Below are 24,677 nucleotides of genomic sequence, written 5' to 3'. Positions count from 1 at the left end.
CTCTCTCTCTCTCTCTCTCTCTCTCAGCAATAACATATCCTCATGCGATTATTTAAAAAAATAAGTTGGACATATTTATGTGGATCCATTTCTGGGTTCTCTATTCTATTTCATTGCTCTACATGATTATCCTCCACTAATGCCCACACAGTCTTGGTTACTGTAACTACATAGTAAGTCTTGAAATTAGCTAGACTGATTGCTCCCTCTGTACCTTTAAAAAAAAACTGGCTTGGCTATTCTAGTTGCTTTGCCTTTTCATATAAATCTTAGGACAATATTGCCTATATCTATAATAAATCTTGCTGGAATTTGACAGGAATTGTATAAATCTATATATCAATTTAGAGAGAATAGATATCATTGCTATGTTGAATCTTCCAATCCATGAACAAATAAAGGGAATACATCTCTCCATTTACTGAGATTTTCTTTTTTATTTCTTTTATCAGGGTTATATAATTTTCAGCATACAAGTCCTATGAACATTTTATTAGATTGACACTTAAGTATTTTCAGTTTCTTTTGAGCAACTGTAAGTGATCATTGTAATGTCATTGTCCATGGGTTCATTGATAATATATAGAAATAAAATTGATTTCTGTATGTTTATCTTGTATCCTGTGACATAGATAAACTCACTTATTAGCTCAAGAATTTGTAGATTTCTTAGAATTTTCTACATAAAAAATCATGCCATGTTGTCTATAAATACAGACAGTTTTATTTCTTCCTTTCTGATATGTATGCCTTTTAATGCCTGCAAATAGCATGCCCGGGATAATGTAAAAAAGGTACACAAGACACAAAATTTAAAGTACTCATTATAGGTGAGTACGCCTGTCTTGATTCACCCTAATCCCAGCCCTGCTATTCCCCATCACTTCTTTCTACTCCTGCAATCACCCTAATTTACCCCTCATTCCTATATACCAGGATATTTCAACAGCCTTTTAATTGGTCATTCTAACTGTAATCACTCCCTATTCCAACCTATCGAGATAGCTGCAAATCTTCTTACAAATAACTCTCTCTGTGTTCAGAAACTGCCAACAGTGTCTTACTGATTACATGACATAGTTCACATCCCTTAGGAAGAGACTAGGCATATAATACTGTCTTAAGGTTCACTGGCTGCAAGCAATAAAACTCTAAAATGCTGGTGCTAAGTTAAGCAAAAAGGAATTTATTAAAAGGATGGGTGGTAGTTGCTAGAACTTAAGGAAAAACTTAACAACTATGCCTGGGGAAAGACAGGAACATGTTAGCTGTGAGAATGTGGATGAAAAGAACTAACAGACTCTGCAGGGCACCACCATCGGAACGAGTCAACTCCAGTCATTTTCCACCCCTGGGCCATGCAGGTTAGTCACGTGCTCAGAGTCCTTTAATTAACTGTTTCGCCAAAACAACTCCCATAGGGGAAGATTCCTGAGGGCAGGGCTCTGACAGTGAGATCCACCACTGTAACTCCAGCATATAGAACAGTCTGAAGTATGTTACAAGCTCAGTAAATATTCACCGAATGAGTGAGTTGAGAGATAATAAAAGAACCTAATCAGAAAAGTGGAAAATGAGTGCTGAACAGGGAAAAACAACATAGGCCATCTACCAAAGCTCTCCACAATCCAGCCATACCTTACATGGTTCTGTCCCATTCATCAGGGGACAGACCCCTAAGCCCCATTCATAATAATTTTCATTGTCACACAGAACTCTTCAATACATTGAGAGCTTCCACATAGTCAGGTTGTATCATCCTTGGGCTTTTCACTTACCCCATATTTCATTCGTTCTTCCGTCCTTGGCTTAGCCTCAAATCTACTAGTTTTATGAAAACTTACTGAATCATTTCAGACCATGTTTATTTCTCCCTTCCTTGAAATTCTGTGTCACTGCTATGCATTTCTATTTGAACCTTGATGTGTAAACCTTGTCTCAAAAACTAACATTTGCTTGAATGTTGAGTCTTGTAAGGCAGGATCTTATAATTCCCTATATCTTTTCTCTAATGACCCTGTTCCTAGTATGTACTCAACATAAACTGAAATGAAAGCACTAAGACACTAATTTTTTGTTTTTCTCATTGCAACTAACACTCTTACTAATCTACATATAAAAGTATATTTTAGCAACAAAATATTGTTACTTATTTTGAATTTTAATTTTGGAAGTATACTGATACAAATGTTATCAAATATACAGTGAAATGGTGATTACACATTATGAATGAATATTACAGATTGCAGTAGCTAATTTTTAAAGAACCTCTCTTCCTTCTCCTCACCTCTCCTTCCCCCCACAATAAACTATATCCTTGTATGGTTTCCTGCCTTTGAATTTGGGCTGGCCCTGAAACCCACTTTTGACCAAGAGAATGTGGAAGAAGTGATGCTGCATGATTTCCAAGGCTATGTTATAAGAAGTCCTCCAGCTGCCATCTGAGTCTCTTGGACTATGTGCTCCAAGGGAGAAGGTCACCAGCTAAGAAGTCCAACTACCTGAAATAGCCATACTGGGAGAAGCCCAAGATAGCCATGTAGAAAAGACATGTAGAAAGGAGACCCAACTATCCCAGTCCTCCCAGCTGAAGTACCAAATATTTGAGTGAAAAAGCCATCTTGGATGTCCAGCCCAGTTGGACCATCATGTGACTCCAACGTCATATTGTTGTTTAAAGCCTCTACGTTTTGCAGGGGTTTTAAGGCAATATAAAAACAACTAGTATGCATACTTAAAACAATCATTCACACACATGTAGAACAGGATCATAATATGTATTTTTTAATTTCAGTCATATCCCTAATGCTATTACTATTTTATTTGTCTATTGTTGTTTATCATGGTTTTATATTTTTAATTCTATTGTCACTCTTTATTCCATTATTTTATATTATAAATTATAATTGGCTTATTAACAACAGTAACATGGTGACATAAAACATTTTAATCAATTCAACTCTTCATTAAAATACATAGCTATTAAACATTTTTTAATATGGTTGCACCTTTATTATTTAATCCTTACTTACAACTTCTTATGTAGGAAATGACCAAGTATTCCAAAGAGGTAAAACAATCTTTCTATCTTCTAAGATTTCTGGTGTCTTTTACTTTGGATATAAAAATGTATACTGAAAACCTCCATCACTGCACATTAAAGTAAAACAACTGAAAAGGAAGGGAACTATCAATCTAAGAAAGCACAGTGGATAATGGCTAGACAGGAATGCATAACCTTTGAATAATATAAATCAGAAAACCTCAGTATTAAAGACCCTTCAGGCCCCTGAGATGCTGGAAAAGATTATGATGGAAGAAAAATTATTGTAGTACACTCAAGTTAGAGAGTCAGTATTTTTCCATTCTTAAAAACCATGATCTCAATGCACCAAGACCTTACTCCCTAATAATAATTGATCAAAGGAGAGAGATTTCACTGCTTACTTGTACTGCAGCCAGTGAAAGACCAGAACATATAAGAACCTGCCAACAAAATATCCAGACAAGTACAAAATCTATGAAGTATAAGGAGTATATGCCCTGCACTATAAAGAAAATAAAATCTTACAGCTTCTTCTAAAGCATCAATCAAATCAGAACGAAGTGCCACAGAGAGGATTTTGCTTTATGAAGTGCTGGCTTCCTTCAAGGTCATTCATGACGGGGATGCAAAGATGCCTGCAAAACTGTGCGTTCAGTCTCAGCACTAGGGAACTGCCTACGGTCCTTACTTAATGAGTTTACTAGCTAGCTTCATCTTAATAGAAGCAGCTGAGTTCTAAAAAAAAATTTTTTTTTTAAATCTCAGCTCAGTTCGACCTCTTTCACAGCTACAAAAAATAAGCAATACACTTATTCTAAAGTAATGAACACTGAGTTAAAATAAATGTGACATCCAAAGAGTCACTAAATATTATTATTACAAATGCCAGTTATTCTCATTTATTCATCATTCTGCTCAAAAGCTACAAAATGGTTACCTTTTAACACTGAACCTCATATTTGTTGCTCTACTTTCTCCCTGAAAACACCTTTCATTCATTAAACCTCCGAGCTTTGAAACACAATACAAGTTACAAAGGCTGTTAAAAGCCTAAACCAATGGATTGTGTAGCAAGATTAGAATTAATAAACTAGAATTAAATAAATCTGAAAAAAATAAGAATTAAATAAATCTGAACAAAATGTAGGCTTAGAAAAAAATGTTTTTAAACTATCAAACTGTACCTGCACCTGACATTAAAAAGGAAAGAGGACCATTGAGTACTCTTCATATAAATTTAATATATTATTCTATTACTATACCAGTGTGGTATTCCAATTTAGTCTATATTTTATCAATGTTTTTTACTTGACAATCTTGTCTAGCCTTCTAGTGTAAGATTCATCTCTGATTTACTAAGCCTTCTGATTATACTCAAGTACCTCCATGTTAAACTACCTTCTCTGAGAATACTATAATCAGAGGCCCTTTTCAAAAGTATCACATTTTGCTTTTTCTCTAAGATCCTCCAGCCACATTCACACACAAGAACTATATGGCCCTGAAAACCAAAGGTAAGCTCCAAAGGGGTTACTTGTGCCTCCTCCTATGACACTCTAGCATTATAGGAGAAGCCAAAGAATTCTAGGTATCTCTTTAAGTATCGTCCCATAAAAATGATCCAAATAATACTGTTTAAAAAAATTTTACACACACACACAGAATAAAGAAAAGGAACAGAAAAGGAAAGTTAATGTAAACGGAAATAAAAAATGCTGGGATAGTAATACGGGTACTAGACAAAGATTTTAAAACAAAGGCTATAACAAGAGACAAAGAAGGACCAGCAAATTGCACTTCTGGGTTCTTATCCAAAGAAACTCAAAATACTATATATGTACCCCTATATTTACTGCAGCATTATTTACAATAGTGAAGATATGGGAGCAATTAAATGAGTGAAGAAGTTGTGGTACTTATATACAATGGAGTGTTACTCAGCTGTAAAAGAGTGAAATCTTGCCATTTGCAACATCATGGAGGAACCTAGAGGGTATTATGCTAAGTGAAATAGACAAAGAAAGACAAATACCATATGATTTCACTTATATATGAAATCTGATAATATAAATGAACAAACAGAAACATACTCATAAGATACATAGAACAAACTGATGGTCGCCAGATGGGAGGGGATGTGGGAGGATGGGTGAGAAAAATAAAGGAATTAAGATGTGCAAATTGCCAGTTACAAAAACAGTCATTAGGATATAAAGTACAGTAGGGAATATAATCAATAATATTGTAATAACTATGTATGGTATCAGATGGGTACTGGACTTACCAGGGTGATCACTTCATAAGTTATATAAATGTCTAATCACTATGTTGTACACCTGAAACTAATATAATATTGTATGTCAACTGTACACGAAAAATAAAAAATTATTAAAAAGAGAATTTCACAGTGTTACAAAAAACTATAAATAATATACTCAGTACAAACAATAATATTCAATACTAATTAGGAAGAAAACATTGGAAATATAGAACAGGTCATAAAATGCCAGTAAATAATGTTCATTTTCCAAACCTTTTTGAGAATATGTCACTACTTCCTGTAGTGACAGGGGAGTGTTTCATTCCTTCTGGCATCCTTTAACACAGTGCCTGATGTTCAACAGAGACTCAAAAATATTTGTTGAATGAAGCAATGACTTAAAAATAAAATTAAGCAAAATATGGGCATTAACTTCCTGAGACCAGTGGAGTATCATTTAGTATGCAGAAATAATACTTCACAAATTACATAAAATATAACCAGAGAGCTTAGCATATATGGATAGTCAATATTCAAAGACATTTTTGTTTTGGAAAAAATATTTCAATGCAAAAATTTGTAAGTTATTTACACTAAAGTTACTGTTATTACTGCTAAGCAATGAGCTATAACAATCACATAAAGAGATGTTTATAACTAAACATTCTTTATTTAAATAATTATATATTAACAAATTCTAAATCTACTAAATTTAATATACAATACAGTACAAAACCTTCAAAATGCAAACAACTAAATACAAGCCAGATATCCCCTCTGAATAAACCCAGTCATATTGAAAACATTTAACCCCATTAGTTATCATGGATGTTGGATGTCCACTCTAAATACTTTTAATTTCTTTCACATGTTTTCAGGCACTGAACACTCCTAGTATATAACCTCTCTGTCTTCCTATACAAGCTCTTTATATCTTGCCCTCATGGTATTTTCCAACTGTCTGCCTTATACAGACTCTGTTGGCATTGGCTTGTTACTAGTCAGAATTTAGCTCTCCCTTTCTGTAGCTAAGAGAGAGCAACCATCTGCTTCCCACAGCTTTTCATTCCTAGGCTAGCTTTCCGTTCTCCTCTTCCAACTCAGACACAGAAAGCAAGAATAAAACAAAGCATCTTAGGTCCACAAGAAGCTGCAGAGAACCCAGGGGAGTGTCCTCCCAATCAGGAAAATGCTTCCTTAGCAACCAAGTTACTAAGGCCAATTAACCTCCCTTCTCTACCAATATTCAATTTACATTGAAGCCCTTTTTGGTTAAGCCCTTCAGTTTCACAATGAGCTTTCTGGCAGAGAAAAAGGTGCTTCTGTCTTAAAGGAGCCAGGCCTTTTCCCCGGAATGTAAGTGCAATTTGAACTTAACATAAAGTGTTAGGTGATTTCTAAACACCAGTTAAGGGACTGGAAATATAGAAATGGCAGAGAAATCAACCAACATAGGCCCAACGTGAGACTGAAACATTTCAAAGCAACCGGAGACTGGGTGCTGCGGAGAATAAGAGCTATGGAAAAGATGCTCTGTAGCTGTCAATGCTGCATAGTTGCCTTGGCTGATTTATGACCCTTCCCCATGACCAACAAAACCCAGGTTACCACTAAATAATCACAATATCAGTAGAATCCTAGAGAAAAGATAAATGGAAGAGAGAAGCACAGACAGCATCAAACCCCAAAATTTTCCTTCCAAGCAAGAAATTAAATAGCATTTCAAAATCATGAACTGGTTCAGAAGTAGTAAAAACAATGACATATTTAAAGAAAGGAAGGTGGCTTTATAAAAATGCACAATGAAAATTCTGCCCCCTCCTGAGATTTCAAGCTGTGAGTCGGAGGTTACATTTTTCTAAGTCTCACAAAGTATTATACTGCATTCCAGTTATGGTAAAGGAAACGGCAGAAATAATATAATAGGTAATTAATTGTCTTCTGATGTTCATTTCCCAGGTCTTGAAGCAAAAGCCATTGTTGAATAATTTTGAAGTTTCTTTAAATTCTATACATAATGCAATATGGAACAACTTGTGTAGAGTAATTTATAATAGGCACTATAAATCATCCTTCGGCAGTTTTGATAGCAGCTCTCCAATCAACATACAGTTCCACTATATCTCAAAACAATCCTTGCTACTAAAGTCACAGTACAAAGTTTCAGAACCAGTTTTGTTTTCTAGTGCTGTCACTTAACTGTTGTAGGACTCTATCCCACTTGCACAAAGATTTATTCTAAAACAGTAAAGCTGCCTTAAGGTGGCACTAATAAAAATTAACATTTGTTAATCCTTGGCTCCCATTGTCCTATTTGATCCTTACAACCACCCTGTAAGGCAGGGATTGCTACCACACCTTTCTATTTGTTGAAGAGTTTGATGTGGAAAAAAGAATGGGGAAAGCAATATAAACTTTACAACGTGCCTACCGCATTATGTGTTTTACTTTCACAGCACTGGCCGGGTGTTTTGTTCCATGATATCATTTAATGCATATATCAACCCCCCTTTTCGACAGCCCCCCAATTCTCCACCTCCTCACTCCTTTAAGTATTTCGGACCCAAGTTTACAGATGAGGGATTTGAGGCTCAAAGAGGTTCAGTAACATGTTCAAAGTACGTGTTAATGTGTTAAAATGAGGAAAAGTAGAAATGTAGAACCAAATTTGCCCAACTCCAAAGCCCTTGCTCTTTCAACCATGGCCCACCAGCTGCTACCCAAAGCCCACAGAAGCCCCATTATACTACTCTCTGAATCCCTTCTACTGATGTTAGCAATCACCAAAGGTCTAAGTAATATTTTCTAAATCTCAGTAACGAACCATTAATAGGTTCTGAAATCAATTGGTGGGTCTCAACCAGCATTAAAAAAAAAAAAAGAGAGAGAGCAGTAGATCAGAAAGAATAAGAATTGTTGCATGAACCTTGCATATGGTGTGTACTGGGTCCTGATGTAAAAGGAATTTCTTATTATTGGTTTATATAAAAATGTTTAAAAGCCACTGGTCTCAGAGGGTGCTCTCACACAGAACCAGATCATGGAGAGACTTATCAAGGGACTAGAAACTACTCAGTGCTCAACTCTGCTCACTTAAATAACACCAGGAAGCACAAGACAGGAAGCCCTGTCGAACACAAGGCAGAAAAAGGATGATCTAGAATCAGCATAGGAGGAGGATGCTGATTGTATAATTATACACCTCCTTCTCAGCAGCTCCAGTCCATCAAGTAGAAAGTATGGTTTATTTTTTACAGCACTAATTATGTAATTATCCATAACATTAAATCAGTTCCATCTGATTCAGTCTATCACAGGTTTCCTGAAACATTCATTTGTTTATTATTTTTAAAAAGAACACTAAACTACCAATCATCTCATATGTAAAAGTTTCAGTGTGGAAACTGGTAAACTTGTCTTGAAAAAGATCTCCTGTCAAATATGACACTTTTGGTCCTTTGGGATAATATACCTTAGAGCTTCTGCAAGCAACAGACTTCAGACCAGTATGTTCTCATCTTTTTCTTCATTATTTCATAAAATGCTTATAGTAGAGTAATAAGGCTACACTGGATATCTTCACAAAAAACTCTTCAATAGACTACAACTAAATTTTTCTTTATAATTCTTCTTTTGGTATGTCATTCATTAAAAATAATTCTCTGAGAAAGTGCTACAGAGATAAATAAACTATGGATCCTACACTCAAGGAACCAGCAGTTTATGAGGGGAGATGTTACACTATAGCTTCCCTCAGCTCTGTACACCGCCTCTGAGCAAAGCTATAAATAACCCACGCTATAAGCCAATACCTGTAACAGCCGTAGACTATCCAGAAAGACTCACAAGATACCCTCTAACAAGCAAGAGACTAAAACAAGAAATATACAGACAAGGACCAGGGCCAGAAAAAAGCATGCAAACTATAGACCCCCATCTGGTTCTCCTGGCCACATCGTCACACTCTCAGCTCTGCCTAACTCTTTAGACCTGTATGACACAGGTGAATACCATGCATCCATAAATGGCAAGGAAGATAAGCACACTCTAGATTAGTGGTTCTCAACCTTGGCTGCACATCAGAATCACATGGGAATCTTTTTAAAATCCTGATTTCTGGGCCTCATCCTCCAGAAATTCTGTTTCTTTGTTATTAATGTTGTGGCCCCACCACATAACAAAGAAACAGAATTTCTGGAGGATGGGGCCCAGAAATCAGGATTTTAAAAAGATTCCCAGGTGATTCTAATGTGCAGCCAAGGTTGAGAACCACTGCTTTAGATGGTTAGAGAAGTCATTCGGGATCCTCCTCCCTTTTCCCCACTTAACTTCACTGCAGTCTTATCACTGCCCAACTTCAAACTCATGACACCATCATTCCCTCTACTTTGGATTAGTGTTTTGTACTTGAATTCCTGGTGTTTAAATCTCAGTTTTCCTTAATGGGTTCTTTCTTGGTCTGTCTCTTACTCTCAGTACTCCCTACTAACCTGAATGAAAATCCCAGATTCAGGGACCTAACAACACACCAGCAATTAGTCCTAATGCCCTAACACAACTAGCCCACTACCCCCAGAACAGAAGATGTGGACAAACCATGCTAAAAACTCCAACTACTCCTCTGAGCAATCTGAAGTCATAACTTAAGACTCTCGCGTTCCACCTGGAATTCCTTTCCTTTGGGCAAAAGCACTCTGGCATCTCCCCACCACTTTCTATACTCATCATCATATCCCCTACAGCCACACTCAAGAACCCAAAATGGAATATATGGTAAAAGGTACTAGACTCCTTCTTGCAGGCTAATCCCACCCAGTACTCAATGTCACCAAATGAGTATGATGCATTTTTAGAAGTTGGTTTCCCACCTGAAGAATAACCAGAATGTGCTACAGCCTCTCCTAAGTACTGAGAGTAACTGTAGAAATTAAGATTGAGTGACAGGTTCATAAGGCAGTCAAATATGCAGATAGAATCCTTCCCAAGGCCTGGAGTTTCTTGTTGCCAAATTCCATGTTTTTAAGTCATTCTGACTTAAAATACCAGCTGTCAAACTGGAAAGCTAGGGCACTTCAACTTTATTTGAGGTAACTGACATATATCCTCTGATTAGCTTTAAAGTCATTACTATTAACTCGGTTTCTCATTTTCAGCCCCACTCCTGCTTCTGGATTCACCTTGGTTTCCCTGGGTTGACTTTCAACACTTCCCAAGCACTCTGATTTAGGGAAGATGTTGGAACTATTGCCAAAGAATAGTAGTGAAAATAACCTGTTAGAAAGAGATAATAAAAAAGAATTCATTGTCACCAGTATTACAGAGACCAAAAAAGAGAATTTAAAGAAGAAAGGGCTTAGTCAAATGTTATAATGTGGTCAAGAAGGATGAAGACACTAAATGTGGTGATTATAAGGTAACTGGTAACTTAGATGGGAGCAATGTTCATAGCTTGATTTTGGTAAAAGTCAAAAGAAAGAGTTGAAGTTGGAATGAGTGACAAATGAGTGAAGGTTACTTATTCAAGAAATCAGGCAGAGAAGGAAAGAAGAGAGATAGAATTATAGAAGAGAATTGAGAAGTGTTGATATAGGTTGGCATGAATGAATGAATAGGACCAAGAGCAAGGCATGGAACCTCCGTGTTGTGGGCATTACCAAGAAAGCTAAAGTCAAGGCTAAGTAAGAAGGCAAAAGGAACTTGTATCATTGAGGGTCTTGAGACAAAAAGAATGTCCAGAGCACGTTCAGACAAGGGTTTAAAATAGTTGAAAATAAGGAGGTATAGACAAAGAGAAAGATTTCAGAGTTTGAGATCATCATTGTGTTTTTTCTCTTTTGTTTCACATCTAACAAACCTAAGGGTGACTAAGGTTAGACTATTTCACAAATAATTATTGAAAAGGGAGCATTTAATAATATCATTTCAAATTAGTCAACAATCATTTTAACAATCTCATCCAAACTGTCTTGTCACTTTCAGATTACAACTACTTTTCTTTTTCTTTTTTTTACAACTACTTTTCTTTTCCTTCAAAATAAGGTAGGGTCAAGCAAGCAGAGCATAGCGACCAGTTTAATAGACCAGGCTGTTGTGCTTTCTGGCGGACTGGTCAAAGAAGGCATTCTTTCAAGCTCCCGTCCAGATGTTCTTTATGTAAGTAATGCTGCCAGCTTGATAGCCTTTCCCCTCTTTTCAATCCATTCTAAACAATAGCTGAGACAAACCTGTAATTTCTATCCTAAGGCTCCTTTGAGGTTAGCTAGAACTAGATGTAACTTCTCTCAATGCATATACATTAAATCTCTCACAAATACATGAGACTAACAGTTTGCTAAGAATGAAGAACGCCTCTAAAACAGCAAATTTGCAAGGACCATATGTAAGAACATTATTGACGTTGCCATTATTTTGATTTCTGCAATCAAAAACAACACTTTGATGCCTCCTTCATAGAGTTTTTCCCTTTAGCTTTTCACTTTGAAAACCTTTAACAGTTTAAAACTTGGTTATTTTCATTTACTTAAAGATAAAATTATTATTCACGCTTAGGCACATAAATTAAAAATAAACTTTAACAAATACTCCTAGCCACTTCATTTACTGAATACCATTTAATAAATGGATAATAAATTGATAACAATAAAATATTTATTCTAACTGCTGACTTTTAGTTAAGGTATATTGGGGAGAAGGGAAATTCTAGGTATTGCCAATCCAGAGAACCCAAGATACAGGCTATATTAGTTTCTGGCATTTATATGCCAGCCACCGAGAAATGCTAAGGACACAGTGGTGATCAGAGTGATCTAATCAGGTCAGTGCTTGGCGTTCAGTGGTTGGTTCTGAATCACTACTACTGTTTAAAAATGTTTTGTTCTCTCCCTGGAAATAACTCATCTGCATTTTAAAGACAGGCTATATTTTAGGTATTATTGGAGGAAATATGGGGTGCTATATGGGTCCTATTATGTAAGCAGCAATCTACATGTATGGAATTGTAGTAAAATAGTATTCTATCTGATAGTTTTTATCTGACAGCTTAAAAAATCCTGACAAGGAGCAAATTTCACTCAAGCAAAAGCAACAACAACAAATCAACAATCTTTTAAACATTTGAAGATTGCAGTTTACCACAAGATTCCACATTTCCATTTTAACATTCAATTTTTTTCACAATATATGACAAAGACTGTTTTTCAGCCCTGCATAGAAAATTATGCTAAAGGACATTTCTTTCACTCCAGAAAATATTTTTTAAATGAACCTTTTCAATTTAACTAAGGAAGAAAAAGAATGTTAGCTATAATTAATAAAATAATTTGAAAACCCAAACATTTTAAATTCTATCTAATCTTTTGTTAGATCAAATCTCATTGCAATGTATCCCTTCTAACATTATGGAGTCTCCACTGACTTAAAAAAAAACAAACACAAAACTCAAAGAGTGAAAGAAGTATTAAATAGTGGTTCGGTTTCACTTATTTTAGATTTGATTATAAAATCAAGCAGGCTCAGCAGTTCTCCATGAAAAAAGACCACATAAAGTTTAAAACCCCCAATCAATTCATTAAATGTTTTTTAAGAGCTCTATCCTGGAAAGCATCTTAAACTCATTAAAAAATGGGAGGAATATATAATCAGAACACTTTCAATAGTGTGCTGTCCTTCCTCAGAAACAATTGGTTCCTGTTAGACCTTTACAACTAGACATAAGCATTCTGAATTAGAAGCCAGATTGTCATATAGAAATATCAGCTCAGTGTTCTCTCCAGTCCATATCTGCTTCTAGAAGTGATCGTACTTTTGATTTAAAAAAACACATCAATATTAGAACTACACATAAAGGAAACCTTCTGCTATAACTCACTGCTGAATTAAAATATAATGGCCATGGCAGGTGCCTTTACAAATGGATTTGTACTAGCTTGATAAATAGAAAGAGAATTCATTACCTATCTGGATTGATTCAACTCAATTTCTCTCTCTCTCTCTCTCTCTCTCTCAAAAAAAAAGATACTCCCTTTGCTCTGCCAAGGAGACTAGTGCACAGAGAATTTTCAAAGGTAGAAGTAACCTTAAAAGGCCATTTAGATGATAGGTTCTCAATAAACCTAATACAATATCTGAATTTTGCAAAGTGATGTTACTCAGGTACCCAGGTCCTAGAGAAGAAAAAAGTTTTAGTGTGACATGCCCCTGCCTCTATATAAGACTTCTTGGCTTCACAGCAGAACACTACGCTACTAAAGACTCCTAAGATTTTAATAGGCAGTTCAAACCGTTTTAGTGCCACATTTCTATATGTGGTTTCTGATGTGTTCTAAGAATAAGTAAACAAATACTTGTCATATAATAAAGCAATATAGTTTGCATAGTACTATATTACTAGTGCAGTAATTCACAATCTTATTGGAACTGCAAATCCTAATCAGACCTGAATAGTTTTTTAAATATCCTATACTCTCCCCGCTCACACACCACACACTCTATGGAATATATTTATATTCTAAATTAAATAAAATTAAATCTTACTTTGTCTTTGAACTTCCCATAATACCTCAAGAAAAACACAAGAGTGGAATTAGGGTATGCTGTATTAATAATTATTTTCTTTAAAAATCCATTTATCAGCATGAGATTCATCTATCAATCAATAGATAGTAGTGATGACTACACATGCTTCTGTTTGTTTCTACACACATAAAATATAACAGACTTTCTTGTATTTTAACATTGTTTTAATAATTACATTTTCAAACACTAAGGGTAATCATGCTTATTACTCATCATTTACATTTATCAACATGCCCATGCTTCTAAAAATAGCAGTTGCTTTACAAATAAATTGTTAACACTGAGAACTGTGGCTTGTCGTTTAGTCCATTATTAAAAAAACAAAACACACACACACACACACACTATTCTGACATATGAGTCTATTTTGGACATACAAAATAGAACTCATCCTAGAAGCCACTTAATAAAATCCTTAGGGCAAATGAGTGTATTTGAAGACCTGGTTACTTCAGAAGATCATCATTCTCTGAATATGTTCTTTTGGCAATTGAGATCATCTCCTGTTACAGTTTCTCAGCTTTCTGCTTCGGGGAATTTATGATAGGTTGAGGGCTCTCTATAATATTCTACCTGCCCTGACCAAGGAAGGTCCCAGTGAGTGGCCTGCAAGGCCCCAGGACAAAAATCCTTTTTTTCCCCAGTAGGTTATTACAACGGTATCATTACCATTGCTATTTTTATGACTCTATCATTTTCATAGTTTTTTTTTTTAAAAAAAAAAACATAATCTGAAGGTGAAACCTGAGGCTCTAAAGCAATGAAGATAGTATGATGAATAAGTAGTATATGCTCTATACCCATCTCTGACATCTGTTTAAAAAAAATAGAACTTCGGTAATCTAACTTCAGACAGAAAAATCTGAACTTCAATAGTATAAAAAAAGGCATTGACCAGTTTAAAATAAATATGTATGGGTATCCAAGAAGACAAAAGCTGAGCCATCACTATTCTATGAAAATAATTCAGAATTTCATAAATGAAGAAGTTAGAGATGAAAAGAAAAAGCAGAGCAACATCAGACAGAAAAACAATTCTACAGACTATTGGTTGTTTCCCTCTTCTAAGCATTTATTAATAATTTCTACTACTGATTATTAACAATCAACCCCATGTTGAATAGTCATCTCACTGTTTCCTTTTATTGAGTGGTTTAATGCTGAACATAATAAAAACTTACACCTTGTTTCTCTACTCTACTCATTGTAGTCCTCATGAGCCAGTGAGTTAATTTAGAATCTTACAAAGTATTTTTAAAGTTTCCAGTTACTTTGCAATAATACACACATACAAGTTTCAAATGACTAATTTTCATCAAAAATCGCCTACTTGGCATAGAAAGCTTGTGTTCATACTTCTATTCTCAAATTATTATTTTATTTATATAAGTAAGGCTGTAGAAAGGATAAGCAGCTCATATCTGTTAAAGCAAACCAATTGTTAAATAATGTTTTTCACTACAGTTACATGATTATAACTTAATTCAAATTCAAAAACTCATAATTTGACAAAGTGGCACATTAGCACCAATATCAATTTAAGTAAATAAGAGTTCCATATAATAAGAAATCCCAAGGATCAGTGTTGATTGTGTTGTCTCCTGTTGAAAATACTCATTTATATTTCGAAGATTTTAAATTGAGGCCATAAATTTCTTTTGATTACTGTTAAAGATTTTGTTCAAAAATTGCTATAATCTTGCTTGTCACTTCACAAACTCACAAATATCACAAGTAAATCATATTAACTGCACTCAATAAATGCCTCCTCTAATATGATTAACCTATAAGAACTCCTGTTGTCCAAAACCAGAACTAAAAGACACCCCATTATATTTAGGAAATTTCTAAATATTAACTCAGTCTTTGAACTATCATTTTAAACTATATTTTAAAAATATTATGATTTTCACAAATTATTTCACTTATATATTCCATTATATTTCACTCTGATTTTTTAAATTCTACAATTGTCTATATAATATTGTAGATAATCCCACAGGTATAAACATCATGAGTCCAACTATCTTTCTGCAATCAAGACTGCTGGGTCTAGTTAGAACAAAGAAGTAAATTGATTTCCCACATCATAAAAAAAATTTTTAAAAAATTGAAACAACTATCAGCAGAAGCATTCCTTTGAATATTTTTAAGTAGGGAACGTGGTGTATGGATATTGAACAGTTATAGAACTATCAGGCTTTAAATTCTAAAGAGAATTCAGAGGTCCTCTAGCTCAGTCTTCTATACAATGTAGGACTTCTTTCTATAATATTAGAAGCTTGGTTATAAACTGATGGCCTGAGGACCATTTACAGCATATAAATATAGTCTATTTGGCCTGCACATAAATATGTTTTTAATTAAGTCAACACACAAAAATCCAGATGACTGCATTTTCTTGAAAATCCACCTGGAGCTGCATGCCTAGTGCCCTTTGGATGTCATGCCCTCTTTACTTCTCCATAGCTCCCACCACTTCCCAGGGACCCACTGCACTCACTCATCACCTGCCTCATGCTCTCAGCATCTGAACATTTCAGTTGGTGAACACTGTTCTGGAAAAAGCATTATGTACACTGCCACAAAAATGGAGGGAACCCATAACTTTACAAGTAGACCTATTTCATTGCAGGCAAGTCTAAACCTTAGAGAGATTTGCCTAGAATAATTTCCAGACACAAACTAGTTCTATCCGCGGAAACAAATCAAGTCCTTCCAGAGGAAACCCTTCTAGATATATCTGCAGAAAACTAAACTTCCTAAGTTTCTAGTTCTAGTTTAACATCCCCATAGCCCTCAAATATTCCTCACTATGTTTTCAAGTCCACTGTGGCCCTTGGCATGCTCTTTGTATGGATGAACTCTACTTATAATGTATTTTAAAGCTATTATTTATGTGTTCATTTATTATATATTCTAGTTATCAGTGTTCTTCACATGTAATATGCAATATTCAGTTGATCTAGGTCAGTGGTTCTCAAACTTTTTGTTCTCAGGACCCCTCTACACTTTTAAAATTCATGGAGCATTCCAGTGATCTTTTGTTTAAGACAGTGACATCTATTGATATTCACTGTACTAGAAATTAAAATTGAAATTTTAAAAAATATTTTTAATTCACTTAAAAATATGTCAATATAACATATTTCTATGAAAAATAAATATATTTTCCAAAACAAGATAAATTAGTATGAAAAGTGTTTTACATTTTTGCAAATCTTTTTACTGTCTGGTTTAATGGAAGACAGCTGGGTTCTTGTAACCATTTCTGCATTCACTCTATTGCAATATCACAGGTAGGTAGCCTAGAAAACTGACCTTGTGAGTCCCTGAAAGTATCTCTGGTACACCTCACCAGGGGCCCTCAGACCATATTTGGGATACATTTATGCTTTAATTAATGTAGCTTGGATTCTAGTTAATTTTCCTAGCATCCATGGCATTCTTTTCACTTATCTTGAACTTGTAGTCAACTAAAATCACCAGCTGTTTCTCAAACAAATTACTGTCAAGCCTCCCCCTTTCATCTAAATGCAGACCATATATATATATATATATTTCTCTATAGATCCAATGTTGTTGGTTTCAGAGAGTAAAACCATTGGTGCTGTGCCCAGGCTCCCTTAAAGATGGTGTACCTATCCCCATTCAGCTGTTGTGATTGTTGACTGATAACACACAGCAGCCCCCTTTCCTGAAGAATTTCTCAGTAAAACTGCAACTGCCTTACTTGGGAAGCTGCCTCCCGCCACTTCAGCCAATGGCTGACTGACAAGTCAATGACTGTCACAGAGTACAAAATGATGGCCTCAAGGGCACAAAGTGGGACTAATTCTGGGTGTATTTTGTGCTCTAGAGCTTCCCAGGGGATCAGACTAAAGTTAATCTTTAGCTGAGATGACAGTCTTCCTTAGCTTCTATCCCTTGTTCTGCTAAGAGCATATCAACAGAAATCTCCATCACAGGCTCAACCAAAGACATCTTTCTTCCATCAATATTATTGCAATATCAACCCTATCATACATCATATTAACTAACCATCTCAGCTGTGCTGCATTCTATTATAGATTAGTGCAGTGGTTCCCAAAGTGTGATCCCTGGGCCAGTAGCATCAGCATCTCTGGAAACTTGTTAGAGCTGCAAATTCTCACTCCAGACCTACTGAACAAAGAACTCCATCACAGGGATGTGCTGTAATTAAACTAACCCATTACTGTCATACATTTCAGTTATTTCCATCTTATCCTGTTATAAATAGTGGTGAAATGAATATTGTTGCAGGTAAATATTTGTGTACATTTCAGATTACTTTGTAAATATTTGCATGCAATTTACTTTGTTGTAAAAGTTTTGCATCAAAAAATGTGTACTGATAAATGAATAGAGGGATGGATATATAATAAAGCAAGCAGAGCAATATGTTAATGGTAGAGTTTAGGTGATGAGTACATGAATGTTCACTGCAAAATTCTTTCAATTTTCTCATATGTTTAAAATTTGTTGTGAAGTGTTCAAAATTAAAAAAAGTTGGAAAATTTATATTTTATGAAGCTAAATTCCTGGATTTGGAATAGATTGTTCATAGTATGTGCACATCTTTCAACTTTGTGAAATTAAAACATCAAGCAGAAAGTGTCAGTTCCCTCACACTGTCAACACCACTTTTTAGTGCTTTCCAAATCTCTGCCAACTTGTTAAGCAAAAGCTGGTAATTCATCTTTGAAATCATCATTTCCATGTGTATTTCTTGAGTTAATATATAATGAACTGAAAAGCTTCCTAACATGCTTGGCTTGATGTCAGTTATTCAAACCATGAAGTAGTAATCAAGATTTGAGCACTCACTGGGAGCACTTGATTTATTACCGAGAACAATACCCTCAAGAATAACTTGCAAACCAAATTATATTGGTGAGAGTTACTTCCAGGCCAGCATCCTACACAGGCAGAGAGGGCTAGTGCCAGATTGTCAAATGGATCTGATTTAATAGATGATGAGAAAAAGGTCTTCCTTTGGGGGGGAGGGGGCTCTTCACCAATTAGAGCCCCAAGTTTCTATTTTAGAATTCAAGAATTTTACTTCAGTATAGGCTCTCCTTAATTATGGTGCATCCGAAGGATGGAATATAATGGGACCATTAAAAGAGAACTACGGAATTCTACATTTACTGACATGGGAAGATGTCTGTAATATACATGTTCATTGCAAAACACAATTATGTATGTATATACATGACAGAAATACGTGGAAGAGTATTTATGAAAATATCAATAGTAATTACCTCCCGTTGAAGGATTCATGGGAGTTTTTTCCTCCTCTTTTCACTTTTTCTCTATTATTTATATTCACACTGAACATATAAACATTGTTATTAATAACAACAAATACAATAAGGCTACTTTACATTTTGATAAAAATTACATTGAAAATATCCCAGAAAACCACTAAGCCATTATCACCATATTAAAATTTAATTTAGCAAAATTTTCAAGTCAAGGTTAAAGTCTTCTACAGAATGAGACCCATATCTAGCATTTTTTAAAGAGCACAGGGGAAAAGAGTTAGAGGCAAACTAGGCAAAGAGGTCTCCAGCCAGGTATTAAGCAGCAGAGGGAGAGATTTGTATTGTCCTGGGGGATTTCACAGAATAAAAACCAATAGGCAATGGAAGGAAAGCATCTGTGGAAACCAAAAGGGTAAAGGCTCACTACAACTCAGAGTAGATTTCAACTGTACCACAATTCCTGCTTTCAATATTGTAGCAATGATAAAAAAGGAAATCTTGCCTTTTGCAACAGCATGGATGGACCTGGGAAAGCATTATGCTAAGTGAAATAAGCCAGTCAGAGAGAGACAAATACCATATGATTTCACTTATATGTGGAATCTAATGAACAAAATAAACTAACAAATAACATAGAAACAGACTCAGACACAGAAAACAGACTGGCAGCTGTTAGAGGGAAGGAGGTTGGGGGACTTGGTGAAAAATGTGAAAGGATTAAACAAAACAAAACAAAAACACCCTCATAGACACAGACAATAGTTGGTGATTACCAGGGGGAAAGAGGAGTGGAGGGAGGTAGAAAAGGATATAGAGGGGATAAATGGTGATGGAAGGAGACTTGACTTGGGTTGGTCTCCAATATAATATCCAGATGATGTATTGTAGAATTGTACACCTGAAACTTGTGTAATTTTATTACCCAAGGTCACTGAAAAAATTTTAGTAAATATATATATATTTATCTATATCTATATCTATCTATCTATCTATCTATCTATCTATCTATATATATGAAGAAAATATCTCCTGACAGATGATATTCACTTCTCCTCTGACAGCAGGCCTGAGATCCAATGGCAGTTAATTTTTAAAAATATATATTTAACAGATTTAAAATTTTAAATTTATACCTCACAAAGACTGAAAAGGAGAATATGACATGGTAAATCACTCACCTCCATAGGAAGACACGTCTGTACATGGGCAGATGTCCCTGGATGTGACACCACTGTCCCATTTTTTATTTGAAAATGTATTTTGCACATATATCCATCAGAACAGTCCTGTGTTCCATCATCAAAAAAATACATAAGAAAATGCAAATTATTTTAAGAATTCATTATTCTAAGAATTACAGCTACTTATAACTTCCAAACTGAGCAATAAAAAACTAAGTATATTAAATGAGATGAGATAATAGGGATAAACTCATCCAATAAATACAAGTTTTAGTTCCCCACCTTTCTCACTTATTGATACTTTTCCTTCTCTTAAATTAAATCCCTACTCCCTGTTTTTTCCCCTTAAGCACTCCACAGAACAGAGGTCACAAAGCAAAGCTTTTAGGTTGGCAGCTGTTAAAAAGCATATAAATATCTTATAGAAATATCTTGTCACATAAGTAATATTGATTTTCACAACATATAAGAAAGAAAAATTTTAGGAGAACTTGCAACAAATCTTGAAACTAGGGACCTTTAATTTCAATTCCTTGATGAAGGCAAGATCTCCGTTAAAATGTCCCAGGGAGGTAATTATGCAGTACCTTCCTGAGCACTTCCAGGAGCCTACCCTTTTCTCCCTTACACCACTGCCACCTCCATTTTGGTACATGGGACATTGTTCATTGGGAAAGTGTTGTCTTACAATGCACTGATGTGTTTCCTTTTAACCTTAACTCACTGGTCTTAGGCCTTCCCTCTAGAACAGTGGTTCTCAACTTTGGCTGCACATTAGAATCACCTGGGAATCGTTTTAAAATCCTGATTTCTGGGCCTCATCCTCTGGAAATTCTGTTTCTTTGTTACTAATGTTGTGGCCCCACCCCATAAGAAAGAAACAGAATTTCCAGAGGATGGGGCCCATTAATCCTGATTTTAAAAAGATACCCTGGGGTGATTCTAATGTGCAGCCAAGGTTGAGAACCACTGCTGTAGAATTTATACTCTTTCCACAGAGCCATTCTTCAAAGACTTAAGACAATTACCAACATTTTTAAATGTTCCCTGAAAGATAGGATATCTAAGCCCTTCACCAGTTGCATTTCTCTCCTATTTTTTCTCTCCTATTTTTTATACTTGCTCTTAAATACACTAATGGATAATGTTCATTTAATTGCTGTCAGTTCTATTTCTTTTAAGCAAAACTTGTCTGAATTCAATAAAGTGTAAAAAGTAATCCCTCTACATACACAAACATACTCACATGTTAATAAAAATTATTAATTCTTCCCAAATTGCCACACTAACATTCACATTTTAACAGATTTAAAATAATTATAATTAAGAAATATGTGGTTACTTAATATGATGCAGTAAAAAATATATAGAATAGCATTTCAACTAAAAAATTCATAATTCCCTTAAATACTTTTGCTAAGATTCAAAAATCTAGTTTTTAACTATAAAATAAGACAAGAAAAAACTACAGTGTTTGTAAGCAACTTAACATTGAAATTTTTTTAAAAATTGTGTCATGCCACTATGCAAGAGCATTTGATTTTAGGTAACTGTACTGGGTTGAATAGTGTCCCCTCAGAATTCATGTCTCCCCAGAGTATGACCTTATTTGTAAATAGGGTCTGTACAGATGTAATCAAGCTAAGATAAGGTCATATTGTTTAAATCCAATATGACTGGTATCCTTATAAGATAAGAACAGAAAAATGTAGCTGCAGAGACACAGACAGACGGGGAGAAAGCCACAGGGAGACAAGGCAAGAATTGGGGTGGTGCATCTACAAGCGAAAACATGACAAGGACTGCCATCAACCAACAGAGGCTAGAATAGGCAGGAAACGACTCTTCTCCAGAGCCTTTGGAGGGAGCATGGCCCTCCAGACGGACACCTTGATTTCTGACTTCCAAGCTTTGAGAAAATAAATTTCTATGTTGTAACCTACCCTGTTTATGGCCTAATGTTAGGTAACACACACAGAAACTACATGTTTTGAGAAATATGGTAGGACCTTTACAATGCCTCCCCATTAGCAAGGCTGGCATCCCGCCAGCAACTCCAAAGCACCCTGCCAGTCGGTGGTGCTCAGCACCAGCTCTGACTGACTGGACCCAACTCAGAATGCCTTGGTGATGCCACTGCCCCAGGTTCTTAAATATTTTTAATATCCTTCCTGCCTGTAAGGTAAGCAATCAGGTATCCAATATCTTTTATTATTTCATTAAGGTTCTGCATTTTATAGGTGAAATTATTATTTTAAATTCCAGTTCTGCCCTGGTCGGTCTGGCTCAGTGGATAGAGCATTGGCCTGTGGGCTGAAGGGTCCCAGGTTCGATTCCAGTCAAGGGCATGTACCTTGGTTGTGGGCACATCCCCAGTAGGGAATGTGCAGGAGGCAGCTGGTCGATGTTTCTCTCTCATTGATGTTTCTAACTCTCTATCCCTCTCCCATCCTCTCTGTAAAAAATCAATAAAATATATATTAAAAAATCCAGTTCTATATGATCCAACTACAAAGCATATCCTTAAATGGCCTTTTACCACTGAAATATTTGTATTTACCCAATGTAGATGACTTTGAATAACACTGTATGTAAATGGAGAGATATGTACTTTCGGTTGTTGTTGCTTTTTACATCAAGTATCCATTCCCCCTTCTTCTGGAAGAGTAGACACTTTTCCTCCTTCCCCTGTCAGCATGGACTTGGCTCCCCAGCTTTAAGAACAGTCACTGGTGGCCAATCAGGGCACCAGTCCTGCTGGTATCAGAGACTAGAGGGCAAATAATCCCATCAGAACCAATGAAATGTGAGTCAGGACTTTGGAGGGCAGGGGAGGAGGATAAGATTATTCTCTTTTCTATTGGATTTGAAACAGAAAAATAAAATCCTGCCAGTGTTGGCAGCCACCATGTAATTAAATGAAGCCTGAGAATGAAGCCAATACAAAAGGAAGCAAGGGCATAAGATGCTGAGAGACCAGGTCCTGATTACACTATTTAAACCAGCTGTAGCTGAAGCTAGCTCTACCCTTCAATTTTTCAATTACATGACCCTCAAAACTCCCTTCTTTGCTTCACCCAATTTGGGTTGGGTTGTCTGTCACTTGAACCAAAATATTCTTTGCATAAAATGACATATATTGTGTTTATTAGTTTAAAACTAGAAGATTTGCTAGTCTATTGTATGACAGATAATCAATAGTTGATTATATAAAGATTTCCCAAATACAATAAAACCATAATGCTATGTGTTTGTGAGAAAAAGTACTGACAGTCTACAATTTAAAACTAATCAAGCAATACACGGGAAAAAACATGGAACAACTGTTCAGATATTCAAAGAACAGTTAGAGCTAAATTGTATATACTGCATATAATTCATCAAATGAGGGTAATTGTGCTATTTCATATTTTTCTATACCCGAGCACTGGTCATACAACTTTTTCTTGAAGCTACAGTTTGGTGAAACTCTAATTGCAATGCAAAATGCATCTCTTTTGATATCAAAAGAGGTGAGTCAAAAATTCCTATGTACCTATGTTATAAGATCTAAGTAAATTATTTGGTGTCTTTTCCATTGAGTTAAGGTAGAGAGATATGTCATTTTTAATATTATTCATAATTTAAGAAATATTAATTTCATTTGGCGTAAATCCCGATATTGTTTATTAGCATATATTAGGAGGTACACAGGGGTTTTTGATTCAGCCTATAGTTTTTCTTTTCAGAATCAATCACTTAAAAGTCAAGATTAGCCTTAAAAAATAAATATAGAAATAAAAGAGTTTATAGCATTTTAGTTTCTCTACAAATATTTACTTTCATAAAAGTAGGTCTTTCCCCTACATTGGTTTAATTTAAGGCAAAAAAATATGTTTTGTTCGTCATTGCTGAAGAATACATTTTAAAGACAACGAACCTAAGAACCTGAGAACCACCACCCTGCACCAGCAGTAGAGACCAGCAAGGACAATGGGTTAATAATGCAGATTTTGTAATCAAAACACGATAATTTCAAGGGAAACATCAGAAGTGCTTTATTCAAAGTAATGTTCATTGCTAGCTACACATTTCCCCCATCTTTCAGGTAATTTGTGGATACCGTCCCAATAGAACTTTTCTTGTTTTGAGGCAAACCATTCAGGGACCCAATTTTCCACTTCTTCCTACATTTTGAAGTGCTGCTCAGAAAGTGCATGTGCCATCGATCAAACAAGTGGTCATCTGAAGGAGCAATACAACAAAATAGCATACATATCAAATCGTATATGTATCAACATATGTGTAACTCCAGCTATTGAAAAAAATCCGCATTATTAACCGGTTCA

At 35.3% G+C, this 24,677-nt stretch overlaps 1 protein-coding gene across 2 annotated transcripts in view; it reads right to left on the bottom strand.

Moving 5' to 3' along the window:
- Positions 1-24,677, bottom strand: part of ATG10 (autophagy related 10) — a 179,187-nt gene that overhangs the window by 118,956 nt on the left and 35,554 nt on the right. The window contains exon 3 of one of the 2 annotated variants that reach the window (XM_006775500.2): positions 20,347-20,454. The exons of the other annotated variant lie outside the window; for it this stretch is intronic. Coding sequence (XP_006775563.1) covers positions 20,347-20,454 — 108 coding nt within the window. The remainder of the gene's footprint in view (positions 1-20,346; positions 20,455-24,677) is intronic. 2 annotated transcript variants of the gene reach the window in all.

Source organism: Myotis davidii, unplaced genomic scaffold (assembly GCF_000327345.1).
Source record: "Myotis davidii unplaced genomic scaffold, ASM32734v1 scaffold44, whole genome shotgun sequence".
Lineage (NCBI taxonomy): Eukaryota > Metazoa > Chordata > Mammalia > Chiroptera > Vespertilionidae > Myotis > Myotis davidii.
This window is presented reverse-complemented; position numbering and strand designations above follow the sequence as displayed.